Source organism: Cherax quadricarinatus, chromosome 38 (genome assembly GCF_038502225.1).
Source record: "Cherax quadricarinatus isolate ZL_2023a chromosome 38, ASM3850222v1, whole genome shotgun sequence".
NCBI lineage: Eukaryota > Metazoa > Arthropoda > Malacostraca > Decapoda > Parastacidae > Cherax > Cherax quadricarinatus.
In genome coordinates this window covers 19,595,188-19,619,693 of record NC_091329.1, presented here as the reverse complement: position 1 = coordinate 19,619,693, position 24,506 = coordinate 19,595,188, and the positions used below count along the sequence as shown (strand labels likewise).

Below are 24,506 nucleotides of genomic sequence, written 5' to 3'. Positions count from 1 at the left end.
GTATCAGCCAACCTGGCCGCCTCCAATGCAGTGGTTAAGTCACGATCCTGCAGAAAGACACGAACCTCTGGTCCCACAGACTCCAGCAGGTTATCAATCAGAATAAGCTGCACCAGCTCCTCAAAGTTAGAGACACCACTCGCTTTATACCAGCTGGTAAAAGCTTTGGTTTGCTGTCTCACAAAGTCCACCAGGGATTGACCAAGCTGCCGCCTGTTCAATTTGAAGGTCTTACGATATTTAGCTGGGATACATGTATATGCTCCCAACACTGTGGTCTTCACTACTTGATAATCAGAGAATTCAGCGTCAGTTAATACCGACGTAAATTCCTGTGCCTTACCCAATAATGCTGTATGAACCAACGCTGCCCAGTGCTGTTCCGGCCACCTCAAGGCTCGAGCCTGATTTTCGAAGCTTTCGAAAAATTGCTCTGGTTCGGCCTCATTGAAGCGGGGAACAAGCTGTACTGCTTTTTGTAAACTGAAATCGTTTACAGAATGCGAAAACTGCCTCCTTTCTCTTTCCCTATCAAATTCTTCCCTTGCGAATGCTCTCTGTTCCCTAGTTTGCTCCAGCGTGATTTTTGCCAGCTCAAGTGCCAACGACGCTGATTCACCTTGAGACAACCCAGCTGCACCATACTGACCTTTTTGCTCCGTAGGTGTATCATCTTCCTCATGCGAGAACATAGGAGTTTTTTCCCCAGCTCCCGTAGAGGGAGGAGTTTGATGTGCCATCTCTTCTTCAATAAGTATGTCAGCAATAAGTGAACGCAGTTGCGCAGCTGTGAGAGTGCGTTTATAGGGAATGCCAATGGAACGAGCAATTTGCCAACAACGCTGTAGGGACAATTTAGGTAGGTTATGCAAAGTATATGCCGACACCAGGCGTCTGACTCGTCTAGGTGGCATAAGTTATTCGCTATGCACAGTACGAATACCCCAACGTAACACGTTAATTTGCAGAACACGCTTAGCTATGCACAGTACGATTGCAGAATACGCATACAAGCAAAGCCGACTGCACACAAGATTGACCGTAGCGAAGCGAGCACACTGAACAAGCTAGTAGCGAGCTGTTGAACGATCACACAATAGCAAGGCTGATCATAAGCAACTGACACGCAAAATTTGTAAAGCGAAGCGAAACAGCAAGCTACACAATGTTCCTGCTACAAGCTTCACCCTAAGCTCAACCGTTTCTCTAAGTCCAGCTCTCGGACAGGCTACCCATATTACAACCTAGGATTTCAAATGGCCTGTTATCCCAGGTGTAATGGGAGCAAATAAACACAGTAGAAAAAGTTTAGACTTATATTATCCTTCACCAATTATAACAGCAATATGTACACTATGTACAGTGATAAATATAGTGCACTCCACGGTAAGCAAGGCAGAAATAGAAGCCACAAGATAGCAGACCGTGCTTCAACCAGCTCTAGAGTGGGAATGACAAGGGCAGACAGGAGAGCGGTATCCACATAACCTCTGCGATTGTCAATCCCACCTTCTTATTGGCTAGAACCTGGTCACTAGTTGAACGATGGGGCCCCATCATCAACTCTTAGCAACCTGGTTCGCTGGTTGGGGGAGATAGCCTGTAAATGAGGGTGTGTCCATGCGCCGAATAAAGGTTACGTACTCTTTGCATGCCACAATAGGACTCAAGTAGCTAGGAGTAAACCGAGTAGCAGCCAAGAGAGAGGCGGGGCCAGGAATTGAGACTAGACTCCTGCAACCACAATTAGGTGAGTACACACACACACACACACACACACACACACACACACACACACACACACACACACACACACACTACATTTCAGTGTAAAGGCAAATACGAGAGTGTAAGTAACAGCAATAGTCGTATTTTACATTTTTTCCCCTCGCCCACTCCTTTCTACCTTTTCTTTTCGTTCCCATTCCCTTCATGTTTCCCCCCTACCGTCTCTCCCTCAGGGGAGAGGAGGGGAGGGTTGGGAAAGGTGGCTGGGTAGAATTCTGCAGCTGCTGAGTCTTCGTCACGTGTGTCTGGCTCCATTATCATCCTTTTATGTTTCTTTCCTCTCCGTTTCTTCCATTTATTTTCCTCTCCATTCCCTATAATTTTTCATTACCCACCTCAAACACTCTCAGTTGGAAGAACTTTGCATCAGGGTATATTTTACAAGATATACTACATGTGAGAGTAGTGCGTATAATAGTATATTTCTTAAACTTGTATCCCCTGGAACGCAGGCAGGAGAGATACATGATTATATACACCTGGAAAATCCTAGAGGGATTAGTACTAAATTTGCAAACGAAAATCACTCCCTGTGAAAGCAAACGACTCGGCACACGATGCAACACCCCCCTCCCCCCCGCAATGAAAAGCAGGACCGCCATTGGCATGATAAGAGACAACACAATAAGTGTCAGGGGCTCAAGACTGTTCAGCTGCCTCCCAGCATACATAAGAGGGATTACCAATAGACCCCTGGCTGTCTTCAAGAAGGCTCTGAACAGGTACCTGATCAGCCGGGGGTTCGTACGTCGGTTTACGTGCAGCAAGCAATAACAGCCTGGGTGATCAGGGCCTGGTCACACACCGGGCTGCGAGAGCGTTGACTCCAGAAACCCTCTCCAGGTATGCCCAACAACTTAGTTTCATCAGTGTGTGTGTATACCTGTACGTTATAGTATTTTAATTATGTGATCGCTAAACCCGCAAGGGTTATACAGTGCATGAGGAATAGGAGATATTCCGGTTTTATCTAAGGAAACAAACTTTGGATTCCTTTCACCCCTCTAATAGGGTGTTTACTTTACAAGTGTTTTCTTTCTCACTAAAACCTACTGTTTTCCCTTTGACGCAGACTGTTGGCTCGATCCTCCGTCAACACGCTGCGGCCTCGCTCGGGCCGGGAGTATACCAGACTCGACCGTCACGGCCTCTGTCAGGACACCAAGGTAATATAACCCTTAACACTTATTCCTGTTTTTATTATTTGCACTTTTTCATACAGTGACTCACCTTAATGGAGCTTGAGTTTACTAAGCACTTCAGTAATATTGGTTAGCAAAATGCTTCATATTTTTCCTGTTATACTCATACACTATTGTGGATTCTCAGTTTGTACTGACTTAAAAATGTATGCAATACTTTACTGTGGGACCTATGTCAGGAACTTCATAAAAGTGGGTTGAACAACCGTTGGTACTTCCTACAGAGAGTTCTTTTGAGAACGTCTGTGGTCATATCTGTGGAAGTATGCGTGTGGTAGGTACCAGCAAATACGCGCGCACACACATTAACATTATTTTTTTATTAACACACTGGCCGATTCCCACCAAGGCAGGGTGGCCCGAAAAAGAAAAACTTTCACCATCATTCACTCCATCACTGTCTTGCCAGAAGGGTGCTTTACACTACAGTTTTTAAACTGCAACATTAACACCCCTCCTTCAGAGTGCAGGCACTGTACTTCCCATCTCCAGGACTTAAGTCCGGCCTGCCGGTTTCCCTGAATCCCTTCATAAATGTTACTTTGCTCACACTCCAACAGCACGTCAAGTACTAAAAATCATTTGTCTCCATTCACTCCTATCAAACACGCTCACGCATGCCTGCTGGAAGTCCAAGCCCCTCGCACACAAAACCTCCTTTACCCCCTCCCTCCTTCCACTACAGACTGATACACTCTTGAAGTCATTCTGTTTCGCTCCATTCTCTCTACATGTCCGAACCACCTCAACAACCCTTCCTCAGCCCTCTGGACAACAGTTATGGTAATCCCGCACCTCCTCCTAACTTCCAAACTACGAATTCTCTGCATTATATTCACACCACACATTGCCCTCAGACATGACATCTCCACCGCCTCCAGCCTTCTCCTCGCTGCAACATTCATCACCCATGCTTCACACCCATATAAGAGCGTTGGTAAAACTATACTCTCATACATTCTCCTTCTTTGTCTCCACAGACTCCTAAGTGCACCGCTCACCCTTTTCCCCTCATCAATTCTATGATTCACCTCATCTTTCATAGACCCATCCGCTGACACGTCCACTCCCAAATATCTGAATACATTCACCTCCTCCATACTCTCTCCCTCCAATCTGATATCCAATCTTTCACCACCTAATCTTTTTGTTATCCTCATAACCTTACTCTTTCCTGTATTCACTTTTAAGTTTCTTCTTTTGCATACCCTACCAAATTCATCCACCAACCTCTGCAACTTCTCTTCAGAATCTCCCAAGAGCACAGTGTCATCAGCAAAGAGCAACTGTGACAACTCCCACTTTGTGTGATTCCACACCTCTTGCCAAGACCCTCGCATTTACTACTCTTACAACCCCATCTATAAATATATTAAACAACCACAGTGACATCACACATCCTTGTCTAAGGCCTACTTTTACTGGGAAATAATTTCCCTCTTTCCTACATACTCTAACTTGAGCCTCGCTATCCTCGTAAAAACTCTTCACTGCTTTCAGTAACCTACCTCCTACACCATACACCTGCAACATCTGCCACATTGCCCCCCTATCCACCCTGTCATACGCCTTTTCCAAATCCATAAATGCCACAAAAACCTATTTAGCCTTATGTAGATACTTTTCACTATAAACACCTGGTCCACACACCCTCTACCTTTCCTAAAGCCTCCTTGTTCATCTGCTATCCTATTCTCTGTCTTACTCTTAATTCTTTCAATAATAACTCTACCATACACTTTACCGGTATACTCAACAGACTTATCCCCCTATAATTTTTGCACTCTCTGTTGTCCCCTTTGCCTTTATACAAAGGAACTATACATGCTCTCTGCCAATCCCTAGGTACCTTACCCTCTTTCATACATTTATTAAATAATTGCACCAACCACTCTAAAACTATATCCCCACCTGCTTTTAACATTTCTATCTTCATCCCATCAATCCCGGCTGCCTTACCCCTGCCTCACAAACTTCCCCCACACTCACAACTGGCTCTTCCTCACTCCTACAAGATGTTATTCCTCCTTGCCCTATACACGAAATCACAGCTTCCCTATCTTCATCAACATTTAACAATTCCTCAAAATATTCCCTCCATCTTCCCATTTTTAACTGACAAATCCATTTGTTCTCTAGGTTTCCTTAACTTGTTAATCTCACTCTAAAACTTTTTCTTATTTTCAACAAAATTTGTTGATAACATCTCACCCACTCTCTTAACCTCTCTTTTTCTCCATATACTCTTCCCTCCTTGCATCACTTCTACTTTGTAAAAACTTCTCATATTCTAACTTTTTCTCCCTTACTACTCTCTTTACATCATTCCACCAATCGCTCCTCTTTGTAGATGAATGGTTCAGAGAACCGACATGTTGATAAATTAGACACATGTGCAACTCTTGGGTATCTTTATTGAGGAAACGTTTCGCCACACACTGGCTTCATCAGTCCATATAAAGGAGAATCTTGAAGAACAGGAGGAGAATGAGGTAATCAGTCCCTCAACCTTGAGTCGATGTGGTCAGTCCATCAATCTTGAATCAAGATTGATAGACTGACCACATCGACTCAAGGTTGAGGGACTGATTACCTCATTCTCCTCCTGTTCTTCAAGATTCTCCTTTGTATGGACTGATGAAGCCACTGTGTGGCGAAACGTTTCCTCAATAAAGATACCCAAGAGTTGCACATGTGTCTAATTTATCCGCTCCTCTTTCCTCCCGCACCCACTTCCTGTAACCACAAACTTCTGCTGAACACTCTAACACTACATTTTTAAACCTACCCCATACCTCTTCGACCCCATTGCCTATGCTCTCATTAGCCCATCTATCCTCCAATAGCTGTTTATATCTTACCCTAACTGCCTCCTCTTTTAGCTTATAAACCTTCACCTCTCTCTTCCCTGATGCTTCTATTTTCCTTGTATCCCAGTGTAGCTACAACTAAAAAGTGATCTGATATATCTGTGGCCCCTCTATAAACATGTACATCCTGCAGTCTACTAAACAGTCTTTTATCTACCAATACATAATCCAATAAACTACTGTCATTTCGCCCTACATCATATCTTGTATACTTATCCTCTTTTTCTTAAAATATGTATTACCTATAACTAAACCCCTTTCTATACAAAGTTCAATCAAAGGGCTCCCATTATCATTTACACCTGGCACCCCAAACTTACCTACCACTCTCTCTCTAAAAGTTTCTCCTACTTTAGCATTCAGGTCCCCTACCACAATTACTCTCTCACTTAGTTCAAAGGCTCCTATACATTCACTTAACATCTCCCAAAATTTCTCTCTCTCCTCTACATTCCTCTCTTCTCCAGGTGCATACACGCTTATTATGACCCACTTTTCGCATCCAACCTTTGATCCACATAATTCTTGAATTTACACATTCATATTCTCTTTTTCCCCTTCCTTAGCTCTAGCTCTCTCAGATACTCCAGATTTAATCCCATTTATTTCCCCCCACCGAAACTCCCCTACCCCCTTCAGGTTTGTTTCTCTTAGGGCCAGGACATCCAACTTCTTTTCATTCATAACATCAACAATCATCTGTTTCTTGTCATCCGCACTACATCCACGCACATTCAAGCATATGCATTAAAAAGAAAATAGGCAGGATGCGCTGAACTACACGTTTTGCTGACATGTGTACTTTGCATAGTAATGGAGAAGATAATCAGGATTGGTAGAGCACTTAGAAGTGGTTTCATAAAAAGTAACCAGCATGGGTTAAGAGATTGTATATCTTGATCTTACAACCTGTTAGATTATTATTATTATAATCAAGGGGGAAGCACTAAACCCGTAGGATTATACAGCGCCTATGGGGGGATGGAAGGCATTCAGGCTTAATTCAGGGAACTGGAGCACAGATCCAATTCCCTAGATCAAGAGCCCCTCACCAGCGTCAAGGAGCCTTCCTTGAGGGGACAACCTGTTAGAATTCTATGACAACGTAAGAGACTACATTTTCTTGGGCTGCAAGAAAACATTTGATACAGTATCCCACATGAGACGGGAGCAAAAAATTTGACGTGCAGCGTATGGGATTCACCGTCCAGCTTCGGCTAGGCGCCCATACTTATCTGGGGTGTGTGGCTAAGTACTGTGTACTCAGAGGTAGTGTGTGCGGGTTCGAAATCTGTTGTGGACCGAGAGACATTTATATATATATATATTATATATATATATATATATATATATATATATATATATAGAGATATATAGATATAGATATATATATATATATTCTCCATGGGGAAGTGGAAGAGAATTCTTCCTCCGTAAGGCATGCGTGTCGTAAGAGGCAACTAAAATGCCGGGAGCAAGGGGCTAGTAACCTCTTCTTCTCTATACATCACTAAAGTTAAAAAGAGAAACTTTTGTTTTTCTTTTTGGGTCACACTACTTCGATGGGATAAGGCGGGCCAAAACAACATGGGTTCGAGTCCTTGGCTAGTCGCAGTGGTCTTATTGATCACTACCACTCGTTCATGGTTACAATAATATAAAATACTGCTCGCTGGGCTAGTACACCAAACGGGGAGTAGAATGAAATTAGCTCAGAGGCACCCACGCCAACGTATGTCTTCGGACCTAGGTAACACACCTAGCTTGGCTGGGTGCTAGGCTCTTGTAGGATTGCGTGGTCCTGTGGGTTAGAGCGTCATGTGTTTTCGCTCACCATGAAGTGGGCCAAAACAACATGGGTTCGAGTCCTTGGCTAGTCGCAGGGTTGTTATTGATATATTTTCTAAAATTTTCTTTTATACGTACAAAAATATTTTTTTCATCTATGTTAATGTAAAAATTAGTTTTGTACCAAAAGAACCTTAGAAAACTTTCCTAAACTTATAACAATAAGGGCAATTTAATTTAGCCTAGTCCAACTTAACATATTTTAGACAAGTTTACAATAATTTAATAAGCACAATAAAATATATTTTCTCGTTAGGTTCAGAATGATTTTTGCAAAAATGATTGCATACATAAATTTTCGCTTGCCTTATTTGGCAAGAAGTGCGTTGTTATTTAAGCCAAAATCGGAGGCTTTACCTATTCGGCACGACGTGTGTGTATAATATATATATATATATATATATATATATATATATATATATATATATATATATATATATATATTATATATATATATATATATTATATAAACACCGGCCGTTTCCCACCAAGTTAGGGTGGCCCAAAAAAGAAAAACTTTCGTCATCATTCACTCTATCACTGTCTTGCCAGAGGCACGCTTACACTACAGTTATAAAACTGCAACATTAACACCCTTCCTTCAGATTGCAGGCACTGTACTTCCCATCTCCAACAGCACGTCAAGTCCTAAGAACCATTTGTCTCCATTTGCTCCTATCAAATAGGCTCGCGCATGCTTGCAGGAAGTCAAAGCCCCTCGCACACAAAACCTCCTTTACCCCCTACCTCATCTACAGATTCATACACTCGAAGTCATTCTATTTTGTTCCACCCTCTCTACATATCTGAACCACCTCAAAAACCTCTCCTCAGCCATCTGGACAATAGTTTTGGCAATCCTGGACCTCCATACTACCAATTCTCTGCATTATATTCACACCACACATTGCCTCCAGACTTTTTCTTGTTGCAACATTCACCACCCATGCTTCACACCTATACTCTCATACATTCCCCTCTTTGCTTCCATGGACAAAGTTCTTTGTCTGCAGCAGTGCACCACTCACCTTTTTCCCCTCGTCAATTCTATGATTCACCTCATCTTTCATAGACCCATCTGCTGACACGTCCACTCCTAAATATCTGAATACATTCACCTTGGCTTAGCGCTTCTTTTTGATTATAATAATGAATACATTCATCTCCTCCATATTCTCTCCCTCCAATCTGATATCCAATCTTTCACTATGTAAATTTTTGTTATCCTCATCACCTTACTCTTTCTTATATTCACTTTTAATTTTCTTCCTTTACATACCCTACCAAAGTCATCCACCAGCCTCTGTAACTTCTCTTCAGAATCTCCCAAAAGCACAGTGTCATCAGCAAAGAGCAACTGTGACAACTCCCACTTTGTGTTTGATTTTTTTATCTTTTAACCCCACACCTCTCACCAACACCCAAGCATTCACTTCTCTTACAACCCCCATCTATAAATATACTGAATAACCATAGTGACATCACACATCCCTGTCTAAGGCCTACTTTTACTGGGAAATAATCTCCCTCTCTCCTACATACTCTAACCTGAGCCTCACTATCCTCGTAAAAACTCTTCACTGCTTTCAATAACCTACCTCCTATTCCATACATTTGCAACAATTGCCACGTTCCCCCTATCCATATATATATATATATATATATATATATATATATATATATATATATATATATATATATCTATATATATATATATATATGCAAAACAACCACTCTGAAAGAATAGAGAAATTCCAAGCGCTTTCGTGACTACTCACTTTATCAAGAAACTAAGAAAGTAAAGCATCCAAGGAAGCTATATAAGGTGTCTGGCCAGCACGTCACTATCAGATCCCACAACGGTTAAACACCTGACGCGCTTTACTTTCATAGTTCCTTGATAATGTGAGTAGTCACGAAAGCGCTTGGAATTTCTCTATTCTTTCAGAGTGGTTGTTTTGCATATTTTGAAATCACCTGTTTACTGTGATCTTATTGCATATATATATATATATATATATATATATATATATATATATATATATATATATATATATATATATATATATATATATATATATATATATGTCGTACCGAATATGTAAAACTGGTCAATTAGCAAGAACTCATTTAAAATTAAGTCCTTTCTGAAATTTTCTTTTATACGTTTAAAGATATATTTTTTCATTAATGTTAATGTAAAAAATTTTAATTTTGCACCAAAAGAATCTTAGAAAACTTACCTAACATTATTATAACAAGAGCAATTTATTTTAGCCTAACCCAACTAAATATATTTTAGATTTGTTTATAGTAATTTAATACTAAACAAACAGTGAAATATATTTTTTTTTCGTTAGGTTCAAAATGATTTTGGCGAAATTATTGCATACGTAAATTTTCACTTGTCCTATATGGCAAGATGAACGTTGCTATTTTAGCCAAGATCGCAAGCTCTGCGATCCTATATATATATATATATATATATATATATATATATATATATATATATATATATATATATATATATATATATATATATATATATATATATATAATAATTACACAGTATACGAGTGATGCACACACTGACCGCATTGGTAATACATTTTAGAAACTCTCATTCAACGCTACAGAAATACTTTAATGAAAATATTTTCGGTTTACTAGAGACCCTCTTCAGGCACTGCTAAACGTATATAAACATAAGTATACATCGAAGAAGCCAGCTGACCCACGCCAAGCAGGTCCGACCATCCACAACCCATCCCATCTCCACAAATGTTATATTAGACCATCCGTTCCTTATGCATTTGATTAATTTAATCGTATAAAGTATATCGTTTAGCTGTAGTCTGGGTAGCATCAGCATTGAATTTGACAAATTTTGAGATGGGTTGGGCTCTGGAAGGGCATGTTTGCATATGCAAGAGCTCTCAGCGAGTTCAGCAGCACCAGAGGTGCGTCTAGTAGACCGAAAAATAAAATTGTTTCTGTTCTGTTCAGGGTGTTCTAATCTCACTTAACCTCCAACACTTGCCACCGCCTCTCATTCCTCTTCATTTGTTTCTGTATTTCCTCGTTTTTTTTTATCCCAGTACTCCTAAGTTCTTTTACACTACCGCTTTTAATCCTATCACTAATTCTACTATTACTTCTGCCACTTGTGTTACTATTACCACTACAGTTGTTATTTTCTCATTACGACTACCACTGCTGCTGCTATTCTTCTTCCCTCCCTTCGTCCCACTCAGTTGCGATTTGAAAATGATCCAGGATCGACCGAAACGTTATCCTCTGTTCTTTCCCTATGTGCAGGATTGCTGAATCGTTCTAGTCACAGCAATTGTGTGCGCGTTCACTGCAGTGCTGAGAACTCGAATCCGTGGTCTGGCAGTCCTCTGAAAACCAGCCAGTTGCTTTAACACTATCAGAGGTTACAAGTAGTGCTCCATCCAGTTAATTCTTTTATTCTAGAGAGGTTGGTATCCACCAGAAGTATAACTCGAGATTTTATGGCTTACCATCCGACATGGTAGTAGGATATTTTGCGTAGAAACACCTAAATATGATATAAAACTTGGTAACTGATACCGAAAAAGTGGTTTAAGAAAACAGCTGAGCAAACACTGGGACATAAGTATTAGAAAACGTTTCCACCCTGGGGCCTTGATCACTTCTGATTAAGGTTCCAGGATCGAAACATTTTCTCATATATCCTAGTGTTTGCTTGTCTTCTTAAACTACACTTAACATCATCTGGCCAGCTAGCCAGTACAAGTCTAGAAGTTGAGAACTTTGTACAGTTTCAGTCTGTAAATGTAACTCCCGTCCATCCTCTCTCTAGAAATAACAAGTTATCGATAGTTCGCATTCATGAGTGAACTATCTGTAAGAGCACTGGATAAACTTAGAGAGAAATCACACACACCGTTGGAATTACACAGTGAGCGTTGGAGCATGCAAGAGCAACTTAATGTTTGGCTCTTCACTGCGCCAGGTAGCTGCTTGTAAACATAACGAGTCCTCGTATTGATCATTATTGACTGAATTCGTCACACAGTATTTGTTTTTGTTTCAGACACTACCAGTGCTGGGTGAAGCGCCGCCACACTGAGCTGTTGCTGCCTACGCTGTCAGCTGGTGCTAAGAAGTGGTGCTGCTGCCCACAGTGCCGGCTGTTGGTGCCTATGGTATCAGCTGGTGCCAAAGGTAGTTCTAGTGACCACTGGGTCAGCTGGAAGCCTTACCTTGCTCCACTACGTTCATCGTCTAGTTTCTTCCAATGGCTCTGCCAACGTCCCTACTAACATGATTCATAGGAGAAATTATTATGCAATATTTTATCCATTCCCTTCTTGTTTTTGTTATATACGAGTTTTTGTTAAATGTACAAAGCTTTGTGATATGTTATCTAGTTATTATAGCGCTCGGAGCAGCAAGCAGAAAGCGGTGACTGGAGCTTCTAGTCAAAGTGGGCTGGTGATGGGCATGTATGTGGACATAGCTAACCCATGCCAACAGGCGCCCACGCCACTCTGTGGGCATGTGTGATGTGTTTGTGGGCAGCTAGCGCCCATGCCCATGCACCCATAAGGTGCCCTTAGAAATAGATGTGTGGGAGAAGGAACGACTCCAGAAGTGCTATGGGTTAGTGTGCTGAGCGAGGCAGCAGGGAGGTGCGTCCCAGCTCTGAACATCTTGCTGGGTGTGGCTACTACGTCCAACAGATTTAATGTACATCATATACTCTTTCTGATAAGAACTCAGCATGTGAGGGGTAAAGAAACAGACACCGATTTCTTTGCTTCACTGTAAGGGGACGTAGCGCTTTTAAAAATCAAACTGGGAACATTAGATAAGCGATATGTCCCACTGAAGACCATGCAGGTCGAATTCACCTGGATTCCGCCCACAATGGTTCACAATGAAACTTATAATGACCCATAATTCATTTGGTGTTCATTCTTTTGGGTCTTGTTTGGTTGAGCAGACATTGTGCCCCGTGCACCACACTCGCCACAGCCCAAGTCGTGTCCCTCAGCGCCTCCCAAAACAACTTAATGTATATTGAATGCTAAAAACGTGCGAGATGATTTGTATGTATTTAATAAAATATTTTTACAACTCTGGAGTTATCATTTTCCCGAGAACAACCTTAAAACACCAATTTTCTCTTAAAAGGCAAGATGGTGGTGGCGTGTCCCAACTCCACTGTCTGCGAGTCTACGTTCTCTACTACTCTCGAGGCTCTATCATACTTATTCATAAACCAAAGCATCAAGGAAGGTACCTTTACGCCGGTGAAAGGCTCTTACAGCTACACTTCCTCTCCTTGTAGGGAGTGCTTCCACATATTGATTAAGAGACTTTAAAAACAAAACAAAACATCCCCGACGCTCATTTTCCATAATCTCGACTCTGTTTTTTCAATCACCATATCAAATAAAGTATTTTGTGTCATAGTTGTCTCACCCGGTCCTCTGTCAAGTTCAGTTTTTTCTCACTTAGTTTTGAGTCTAGTCCACGAAACTGTATGACTGAAGTTTACTGTGCGGAAACTAAGATTTAAGAGGTGAATACTCACCGACTATGAACGGAGGTCCCCTCAAGGGAGGTTCCTTGACGCTGGTGAGGAGCTCTTGATCTAGGAAATTGGATCTGTGCTCCGGTTCCCTGAATTGAGCCTGAATACCTTCCACCCCCTCCCCCCACATGCGCTGTACAATCCTACTGGTTTAGCGCTTCCCCATGATTATAATAATATGAACAGAGGAATGTGTGTGATGTTGATGGTACAGTGGTTGGTACTCCTATTGCACTCTTCACATAAAAAGTATACTAATAATACCACGTAGGCAAATATATTTATCTTTCGCTTAATATGTACAAGTGTCTCAACTGTATCCAACTTCTGAATGACAGTTTTAATCTCACTCGGGAAAAGTATTCACATTAATAAAGCATGCGATATAAAATTACTTTCAAGATTTTTCTCTAATTCACATTCAAATCCAGCAAGCCGCCGACACAAGCTGAAATTCGCATTGAAAAACCTCAAGTTAGAAAAGGAGCCTTACGACGACGTTTCGGTCTGTTCTGGACCATTGTCAGGTCATGACCTGATTATATTCCTGCATGGACCGAAACGTCTTCACAAGGTTCCTTTTCTAAGTGCAGGTTTCGGTGAATCGTTCCAGCTACGATACTTTGTTCTTACACGGAACCATCCATTCTGCTCCCTCCACCCAAAACACTGTGCTGATGGTGCTGTGCTGGCTCTGCTTTAAGTAACTGTACTGATGGTGCGTCTGCTGTTCGTGGTACTTCTCGTGTTGATGCTGATAGTCTTGTACTTTTGATGCTGCTGTTTGTCCCGGACTGCTGCAATTGGCGCTGTTAAAGATGCTGCCAGTTTTAGTGTCAACAGCGAGTTTTCTATAGAAGCTGCTGCTTTTGTTGGATACAGTTCTTCAGGTGTAGCCAATAACGGTAATGCCAGTGATAGCGGTGCTTGTATAGGCAATGCTTTTCCTCATACTGCTGCTTATGATGCTGGTTATGTTGGTTCTAACGTTACTGTGCAACTGCCGGTGGTTCTGTTACTGCTGGTGGTTCTGGTGCTCAATATTTGGCTGCTTCTGGTACTGATCCTCTGCTATCAGGGCTTTCGATCAAAGGAGTCAAAGCTACTCTCCCATTCTTAGGCGCTCACAGGCTCAGTGCTTACATATGAATATGTATCAGCAGCAGCTGATGCAGGATACATATGTATCAGCAGCAGCCGAGACATTGGATCTATAAATGATGTATCAGCAACTTCTCTGACATAGGAGCAGCAGCTGACACATGATACATATGTATCAGCGGCTGAGAAACAGAATACATAAACGATGTATCAGCAGCTTTGACACAGGATACAAACTCCGAAAGGTGTATTTCTCTCGACATATATAAATGCCTAAATGACTATCGTGGAGTCGATACACTTTAAAGTCTATTAACCAACCGGCCAGCTCTGACAACACTGCCATTAACACCAGCATTTGGAGCTGGTCGACTGATTAGAAAATTATTTCTTCATAATTTTAAGGCTCCATTCGTGTCTCTTCATCGATAAAGTCACTATCAAAACAAACCTCCATTAGCCTTTCCCCTTTCCTTCCAGCACTCTTGAATCAACTGGTCATTCATCCACTCTCGCTCACCCACGCCTCTCCACCCAGGCCTCCCCACCAGCACTGCTGTCAACCTAACCATAAATTTAAAGGCTCTTACCTATCATGCACACACACAAAATACGAAAACGCAAACGCATACAGACACATTCACTGACGGAAATTCTGTCTGAAGAACCTACCTGAGTTGTATGACGGTGTTACGGGGATAAAGTACAAGTCAGAGATTTGTGACCTTAATCTTCGTGGAGTGCAAGACAGCACCTGACACGGTTCACCAGCAGAGACTTATTCGCCACCTGTATGAGAAAAAAAAAGGTGAAAAGGAGACTACAATGGATGTAGACGTTTCTAAACGACTGGGCTAAGAGTGACAACCAAGGAGTAACAAGCTGGGTCCCCCAAGAATTTGTAAAGGTTTAAGCTGCAACAATTAAGATATGCTTGATTAGGTTAAGTCGATGTGGGTTTATGGCCTGCAAAAATTAATCTATTAGGTAAAAGGACACATATGCAACTAATGCGACATTATATTGTCGCAACGTTTCGCTCTCCAGGAACTTTGTCCAGCAGTTACAAATAATACATGGACACACAGGGTATATATATCGGTATTATAGTGAGATGCCTTACACCTCATTATATCTATATATACCCTCTGTGTCCATGTATTGTTTGTAACGGCTTGATAAAGTTCCTGGAGAGCGAAACGTTGCCACAATAAAATATCGCATTAGTTGTATGTGTCTTTTTACCTAACATATTGTCGGTAATTCTATCAACATTAATACAAAACTAATCTAACTTAAATGTTTTAAGTAATACTTGGCGTATATATGAAATTCAACCATTATGTAAGGATATTTATGAATTCCGGGAGCTCTAAGTATTATTTTGCCTGATGGACATCATTTAACAGTCTATCAAATTATTGCGAAAAGTTGAACCACGGGATACAACCATTATGTTAGCTAACGAAGTCAGTACGTCTTGATGCAGTCACTATACAAATGTCAGTACGTCTTGATGCAATCACTATACAGACGTCAGTACGTCTTGATGTAATCACTAAATAGGCGTTAGTACGTCTTGATGCAGGCACTAAACAGACGTCAGTACGTCTTGATGCAGTCACTAAACAGACGTCAATACGTCTTGACGCAGTCACTAAACAGACGTCAATACGTCTTGATGCAGTCACTAAACAGACGTCAGTACGTCTTGATGCAGTCACTAAACAGACGTCAGTACGTCTTGATGCAGTCACTAAACAGACGTCAGTACGTCTTGATGCAGGCACTAAACAGACGTCAGTACGTCTTGATGCAGTCACTAAACAGACGTCAATACGTCTTGACGCAGTCACTAAACAGACGTCAATACGTCTTGATGCAGTCACTAAACAGACGTCAATACGTCTTGATGCAGTCACTAAACAGACGTCAATACGTCTTGATGCAGTCACTAAACAGACGTCAATACGTCTTGACGCAGTCACTAAACAGACGTCAATACGTCTTGATGCAGTCACTAAACAGACGTCAGTACGTCTTGATGCAGTCACTAAACAGACGTCAATACGTCTTGATGCTGTCACTAAACAGACGTCAGTACGTCTTGATGCAGTCACTAAACAGACGTCAATACGTCTTGATGCTGTCACTAAACAGACGTCAGTACGTCTTGATGCAGTCACTAAACAGACGTCAATACGTCTTGATGCAGGCACTAAACAGACGTCAGTATTTAAAAAAAAAAATGTAAATACCTGACTGTTGAAGCAGGTGGATGGAGAAGAGAAAATGAACTATAGTTTAGTTTCTCAGACAAACATAACGCCCGAATTTCTGAAAGAAAGAAAGGAAGGATATTGTAGGAGTTACAAAATGCTTGAACTTATAAGATCACCTTGTACTTTTGACGAAGAGTTTAACCAAAACAAATTTCTGAAGTAAATAATCAAGAAGCGTGTTAGAGCAACTAGAGAGGGAAGACTGAGAGAAAACTAGCCTCTGAACCCACTAGAGTTCTATGACAGTCACATAAATCAATACATCATACCATGATATATGAACTGGAAGAGCAGATGGTGGTGACAGGAAAAGCACTCAGGATTATTAAAGTACCTACCTAAAGGACAGAAGACAAAGAATGATTGTGCAAGAGGAGGCATCAGTGTGGATGAGAGTAGGATGTAGGCCACATAAAGGATTAATATAAGGATCACTAGTAGCTTTGATTTACATAAATCATCAACGGGAATTGAATCGAGTGTGTGTGTGTGTGTGTGTGTGTGTGTGTGTGTGTGTGTGTGTGTGTGTGTGTGTGTGTGTGTGTGTTTCATGCTTATGACGTAGAGTTATGAGAACAAAAGGTACCGATGGGAATAGATACCAAGACTTCGGTTGCAAAAATTGGTCAAAATGGCTGCTAGAGTTTAATCCCAAATGTAAGCTGAAGCAGACTAGGAACGAAAAAGGAATAAAGGCTGGGAGAGGATCCTGCGAAACTGTTGACAGCAAAAGCCCTACTGTAGAAGTGAGCGTCACACCGAGCGTCAACCTCACATCTTCGGCAACAAACGCGAGGCTGGTGAACGTCAGGAAAACTTCCAGGAACCTGACAGAACCCTCTCGTACGTCTAACACATGACATGTCAGAGAAGTCATGGAATATTCACTACCGACATGGACCTCTCGTCTCAAAACATAGGATACAAATCTTTGCAATCAGAGTACTCCCACAGTACTGAAAGGAAGTGAAAGTATCGACCTAGAAAGACAGAAGGAACTCTCCCAGCATCAAATCTCCTTCGCACACCTGAACAACACCCAAACACCTTCCTACTTCGAGCCTCTCCATCCCTCACACCCACGTCTCCAACACACGTCGGTGTATACACCGAGAGTGTACCAGTAAATCTCAATGTATATACAATGAACATTTACGTTAATCAATATTTTGTAAATTAAATTAGTCTCGGCTTGTGTTGTACTGGTGATATGCAGCCTTAATGAGCCACGTGCAGTCGATAGACTTTAAATATAACAAACCAATCCAACACCACCTCGTCCCCCTCTACACACTCTTGGACTCAGTCTCCCCAACACAACCCTTCAAAAACACCCTCCTATACACCCTTCCATGCCCCCCTCCAGTCATGTAATACATCAATTGATCATTGGGAAGGTACGTTGATGACCCCTCGTACGTTACGAGCGCCAGAGGCACGATGATCCCTCGTGTACACTGTGAACACCAGAGGTAAGATGACGACCCCTCGTGTACCTTGTGAACGCTAGAGGCAGGTTGATGTCCCCTTGTATACACTGTGAACGCCAGAGGTATGATGACGACCCCTCGAGTACACTGTGAACAAAAGTGGCAGGCTGATGCCCTCTCGCGTATGTTGTGAACACCAGGGGCAGGATGACGACCCCTCGTGCACGTTGTGAACGCCAGGGGTAAGATGACAACCCTTCGTGTACGTTGTGAACGCCAGAGGTGGGACGACGACCCCTCGTGCACGTTGTGAACGCCAGAGGCAGGATGACGACCCATCGTGTACGTTGTGAACGCCAGAGGTAGGATGACGACCCCTCGTGTACGTTGTGAACGCCAGAGGCAGGATGACGACCCCTCGTGTACGTTGTGAACGCCAGAGGCAGGATGACGAACCCTCGTGTACGTTGTGAACGCCAGAGGCAGGATGACGAACCCTCGTGCACGTTGTGAACGCCAGAGGCAGGATGACGACCCCTTGTGTAATTTGTGAACGCGAGAGGCAGGATGACGACCCCTTGTGTAATTTGTGAACGCCAGAGGTGGGATGACGACCCCTTGTGTAATTTGTGAACGCCAGAGGCGGGATGACGACCCCTTGTGTAATTTGTGAACGCCAGAGGCAGGATGACGACCCCTTGTGTAATTTGTGAACGCCAGAGGCGGGATGACGACCCCTTGTGTAATTTGTGAACGCCAGAGGCGGGATGACGACCCCTTGTGTAATTTGTGAACGCCAGAGGCGGGATGACGACCCCTTGTGTAATTTGTGAACGCCAGAGGCAGGATGACGAACCCTTTGTAATTTGTGAACGCCAGAGGCAGGATGTCGACCCCTTGTGTAATTTGTGAACGCCAGAGGCAGATGACGACCCCTTGTGTAATTTGTGAACGCCAGAGGTGAGATGACGACCCCTTGTGTAATTTGTGAACGCCAGAGGCGGGATGACGACCCCTTGTGTAATTTGTGAACGCCAGAGGCAGGATGACGACCCCTTGTGTAATTTGTGAACGCCAGAGGCGGGATGACGACCCCTTGTGTAATTTGTGAACGCCAGAGGCGGGATGACGACCCCTTGTGTAATTTGTGAACGCCAGAGGCGGGATGACGACCCCTTGTGTAATTTGTGAACGCCAGAGGCAGGATGACGACCCCTTTGTAATTTGTGAACGCCAGAGGCAGGATGACGACCCCTGTGTAATTTGTGAACGCCAGAGGCAGGATGACGACCCCTTGTGTAATTTGTGAACGCCAGAGGTGGGATGACGACCCCTTGTGTAATTTGTGAACGCCAGAGGCAGGATGACGACCCCTTGTGTAATTTGTGAACGCCAGAGGCGGGATGACGACCCCTTGTGTAATTTGTGAACGCCAGAGGCGGGATGACGACCCCTTGTGTAATTTGTGAACGCCAGAGGCGGGATGACGACCCCTTGTGTAATTTGTGAACGCCAGAGGCAGGATGACGACCCCTTGTGTAATTTGTGAACGCCAGAGGCAGGATGACGACCCCTTGTGTAATTTGTGAACGCCAGAGGCAGGATGACGACCCCTTGTGTAATTTGTGAACGCCAGAGGCAGGATGACGACCCCTTGTGTAATTTGTGAACGCCAGAGGTGAGATGACGACCCCTTGTGTAATTTGTGAACGCCAGAGGCGGGATGACGACCCCTTGTGTAATTTGTGAACGCCAGAGGCAGGATGACGACCCCTTTGTAATTTGTGAACGCGAGAGGCAGGATGACGACCCCTTGTGTAATTTGTGAACGCCAGAGGCAGGATGACGACCCCTTATGTAATTTGTGAACGCCAGAGGCGGGATGACGACCCCTTGTGTAATTTGTGAACGCCAGAGGTGGGATGACGACCCCTTGTGTAATTTGTGAACGCCAGAGGCGGGATGACGACCCCTTGTGTAATTTGTGAACGCCAGAGGCGGGATGACGACCCCTTGTGTAATTTGTGAACGCCAGAGGCAGGATGACGACCCCTTGTGTAATTTGTGAACGCCAGAGGCAGGATGACGAACCCTTGTGTAATTTGTGAACGCCAGAGGCAGGATGACGACCCCTTGTGTAATTTGTGAACGCCAGAGGTGGGATGACGACCCCTTGTGTAATTTGTGAACGCCAGAGGCAGGATGTCGACCCCTTGTGTAATTTGTTAACGCCAGAGGCAGGATGACGACCCCTTGTGTAATTTGTGAACGCCAGAGGCAGGATGACGACCCCTTTGTAATTTGTGAACGCGAGAGGCAGGATGACGACCCCTTGTGTAATTTGTGAACGCCAGAGGCAGGATGACGACCCCTTGTGTAATTTGTGAACGCCAGAGGCGGGATGACGACCCCTTGTGTAATTTGTGAACGCCAGAGGCGGGATGACGACCCCTTGTGTAATTTGTGAACGCCAGAGGCAGGATGACGACCCCTTTGTAATTTGTGAACGCCAGAGGCAGGATGACGACCCCTTGTGTAATTTGTGAACGCCAGAGGCAGGATGACGAACCCTTGTGTAATTTGTGAACGCCAGAGGCAGGATGACGACCCCTTGTGTAATTTGTGAACGCCAGAGGTGGGATGACGACCCCTTGTGTAATTTGTGAACGCCAGAGGCAGGATTTGTCGAGAGGCCCCTTGTGTAATTTGTTAACGCTAGAGGCAGGATGACGACCCCTTGTGTAATTTGTGAACGCCAGAGGTGAGATGACGACCCCTTGTGTAATTTGTGAACGCCAGAGGCGGGATGACGACCCCTTGTGTAATTTGTGAACGCCAGAGGCAGGATGACGACCCCTTGTGTAATTTGTGAACGCCAGAGGCGGGATGACGACCCCTTGTGTAATTTGTGAACGCCAGAGGTGGGATGACGACCCCTTGTGTAATTTGTGAACGCCAGAGGCGGGATGACGACCCCTTGTGTAATTTGTGAACGCCAGAAGCAGGATGACGACCCCTTTGTAATTTGTGAACGCCAGAGGTGGGATGACGACCCCTTGTGTAATTTGTGAACGCCAGAGGCAGGATGTCGACCCCTTGTGTAATTTGTTAACGCCAGAGGCAGGATGACGACCCCTTGTGTAATTTGTGAACGCCAGAGGTGAGATGACGACCCCTTGTGTAATTTGTGAACGCCAGAGGCGGGATGACGACCCCTTGTGTAATTTGTGAACGCCAGAGGCAGGATGACGACCCCTTGTGTAATTTGTGAACGCCAGAGGCGGGATGACGACCCCTTGTGTAATTTGTGAACGCCAGAGGTGGGATGACGACCCCTTGTGTAATTTGTGAACGCCAGAGGCGGGATGACGACCCCTTGTGTAATTTGTGAACGCCAGAGGCAGGATGACGACCCCTTTGTAATTTGTGAACGCCAGAGGCAGGATGACGACCCCTTGTGTAATTTGTGAACGCCAGAGGCAGGATGACGACCCCTTGTGTAATTTGTGAACGCCAGAGGTGGGATGACGACCCCTTGTGTAATTTGTGAACGCCAGAGGCAGGATGTCGGCCCCTTGTGTAATTTGTGAACGCCAGAGGCAGGATGACGACCCCTTGTGTAATTTGTGAACGCCAGAGGTGGGATGACGACCCCTTGTGTAATTTGTGAACGCCAGAGGCGGGATGACGACCCCTTGTGTAATTTGTGAACGCCAGAGGCAGGATGACGACCCCTTGTGTAATTTGTGAACGCCAGAGGCAGGATGACGACCCCTTTGTAATTTGTGAACGCCAGAGGCAGGATGACGACCCCTTGTGTAATTTGTGAACGCCAGAGGCAGGATGACGACCCCTTGTGTAATTTGTGAACGCCAGAGGCAGGATGACGACCCCTTGTGTAATTTGTGAATGCCAGAGGCAGGATGACGACCCCTTGTGTAATTTGTGAACGCCAGAGGCAGGATGACGACCCCTTGTGTAATTTGTGAACGCCAGAGGCAGGATGACGACCCCTTGTGTAATTTGTGAACGCCAGAGGCAGGATGACGACCCCTTGTGTAATTTGTGAACGCCAGAGGTGGGATGACGACCCCTTGTGTAATTTGTGAACGCCAGAGGCAGGATGACGACCCCTTGTGTAATTTGTGAACGCCAGAGGCAGGATGACGACCCCTTGTGTAATTTGTGAACGCCAGAGGCAGGATGACGACCCCTTGTGTAATTTGTGAACGCCAGAGGTGGGATGACGACCACTTCTCACAAACATGTACTGGCTTCGTACTGTTACCTTGGTCATGATTTCCCTCTCTGATGAAATCCCAGAGATAAAACAGTAATAGATGTACATTTAAATACAGTTACGTATTATACAAGCACAGATGCAGGTATAAACGTTCACTTGTATATACAAGCAGAAACAAAGACGAACAGTCACACAGACCAACACCAGAGAATGGAGACTAAATCAAAGTCGAAAAAAATGGAATCGAATCTGAGCCAAGCTAATAGACAGTAATGACCTTATACTTGGAGTATACTTGAAAGAAGTTTCGGGGGTCAACGCCCCCGCAGCCCGGTCCATGACCAGGCCTCGAGGTGGATCAAAGCATGATCAATCAGACTGTTACTACCGGCCGCACACAAACAGACGCACGAACCACAGCTTCGCTGGTCAGGTACTGACTTTAGGTGACTGTCCAGCTCCCAGGGTCTATTGGTAATCCCCCTTATATGTATGCTGGGAGGCAGATGAACAGTCTTGGGCCGTTCAACAAGGGTTGAACAGAAATGCAGGAAACACACAAGACATAGATGAACTTCTCATTTTACCCGATCTCCATCACTGCTGTTCCTCCTCTCCATCTACCAAATATGATATTTTATGACACAGGATACAGCCATACGTAACCTCAGAATATCCTCCAACTACTACATCCCGAACCTACCCACTAAACTCCTCATGCGTACTTATCCAGGGTCATATACAACTTGCCTCCCCCTCCCCCCATACCCCGGTAAAAAGAAAGAAACATTCCTGGAAGACTGAAGGTCGGGTACACAAAGCCGATGGTATTGAAAGGAAGAGTAGCGAGTTGAATATGAGAATAACAGCAACAAAATCACATATTAGCCTCAGCGCAACTAAAGCTCAAAGAAATGACAACTAATGTGATATTTCTTGAGGGAAATTATATAGAGAGTGAGAGAGAGAGAGAGAGAGAGAGAGAGAGAGAGAGAGAGAGAGAGAGAGAGAGAGAGAGAGAGAGAGAGAGAGAGAGAGAGAAATGAGGAAGGACTTGCACTAATTAGTAAAGACTGGCGGAGTTTTGAAAAAATGAATGATCTCTGTAAGTGTCGAGTTAGTTTACAATCCTCCACTTGCATACACAAAGGTGTATGAGAACAAGAGAGCAGTGACACAGACCCTGCAGGAGGCTGCACAGACCGTGAATCAGATGAAATATTACTGATCTCTGGGTGACTTTAATCGCGAAGAAACTGACTGGGGAACTGAGAACCACACAGCCAGCCAGAAACAAAGAAAGAAACACTGACGGAAACAGTAATAATAAGAAAATATATAAGACAGTAAGACCGGATCTTTTTTCTTCCTGGATGCAGACACAGAACATGAATATGAGGATCCTTCCGAAGCCAGTGACCACGTGGTTCTTTGCAGTTAACAAAATGGGATACATCAACAGTGTATTGCTACCCTAGTCTATATGAAAGGTATACAGTCGGAAAAGTGACTGTTTCCCCTGCCATTGTCCATCATGCAGGATGGGGTTCATACAAAGTGTTGAAATCTGTCAGACTGAGCTTGGAGACTTTGGTAGAGCAATGAGAATATCTCCAAGTATTCCAGTAAGGTTTCATCAGCTACTGCATCTTCAAAGGTTTGTTTCCAGCAGAGCTGGAGTTACTATCACTTGGGAATTCTTTAGCTATGACTGCTTGATAAAGGCTGGGATGTGTATGATCGCATGTAGTACATATATAAAAGCACATGCGTACGGTAACATGTGAACATCCAGGTATAAGAATATACATGGACGGTCACACATACATACAGGTACAAACGTATACATGTATATTTGTAACTGGACCGTGATACTCTATACTCAATGGTTCATGCAGATTTCAGTAAGGCTTTTGATACAGTTCCACACTGAGGCACGAAGTAGCAACATACAGTACTTGAGTAGCAATTCTGTATTTCCAAGATCGAGACTTGGCTGAACTAAAAGGGCCATGAGCTGGGTGCAAGAACTGCAGCTTAACAACAGGCAACAAAATTTGTTTTTCCTTAAATAAGGGAAAAATCAGAACGGAAGTATATTAAATGTGTACAATGGCCGCAGACGACGTAAACGACACACACGAAGAAATAGCGT

At 43.6% G+C, this 24,506-nt stretch overlaps 1 protein-coding gene across 1 annotated transcript in view; it reads left to right on the top strand.

Moving 5' to 3' along the window:
* The window catches only part of LOC128693031 (mucin-5AC), a 213,601-nt gene extending 201,117 nt beyond the window's left edge, over positions 1 to 12,484 (top strand). The window contains exons 9-10 of the mRNA XM_053782512.2: positions 2,861 to 2,954; positions 11,790 to 12,484. Coding sequence (XP_053638487.2) covers positions 2,861 to 2,954; positions 11,790 to 11,825 — 130 coding nt within the window. The 3' untranslated portion in view covers positions 11,826 to 12,484. The remainder of the gene's footprint in view (positions 1 to 2,860; positions 2,955 to 11,789) is intronic.
* Positions 12,485 to 24,506: the final 12,022 nt, after the last annotated feature.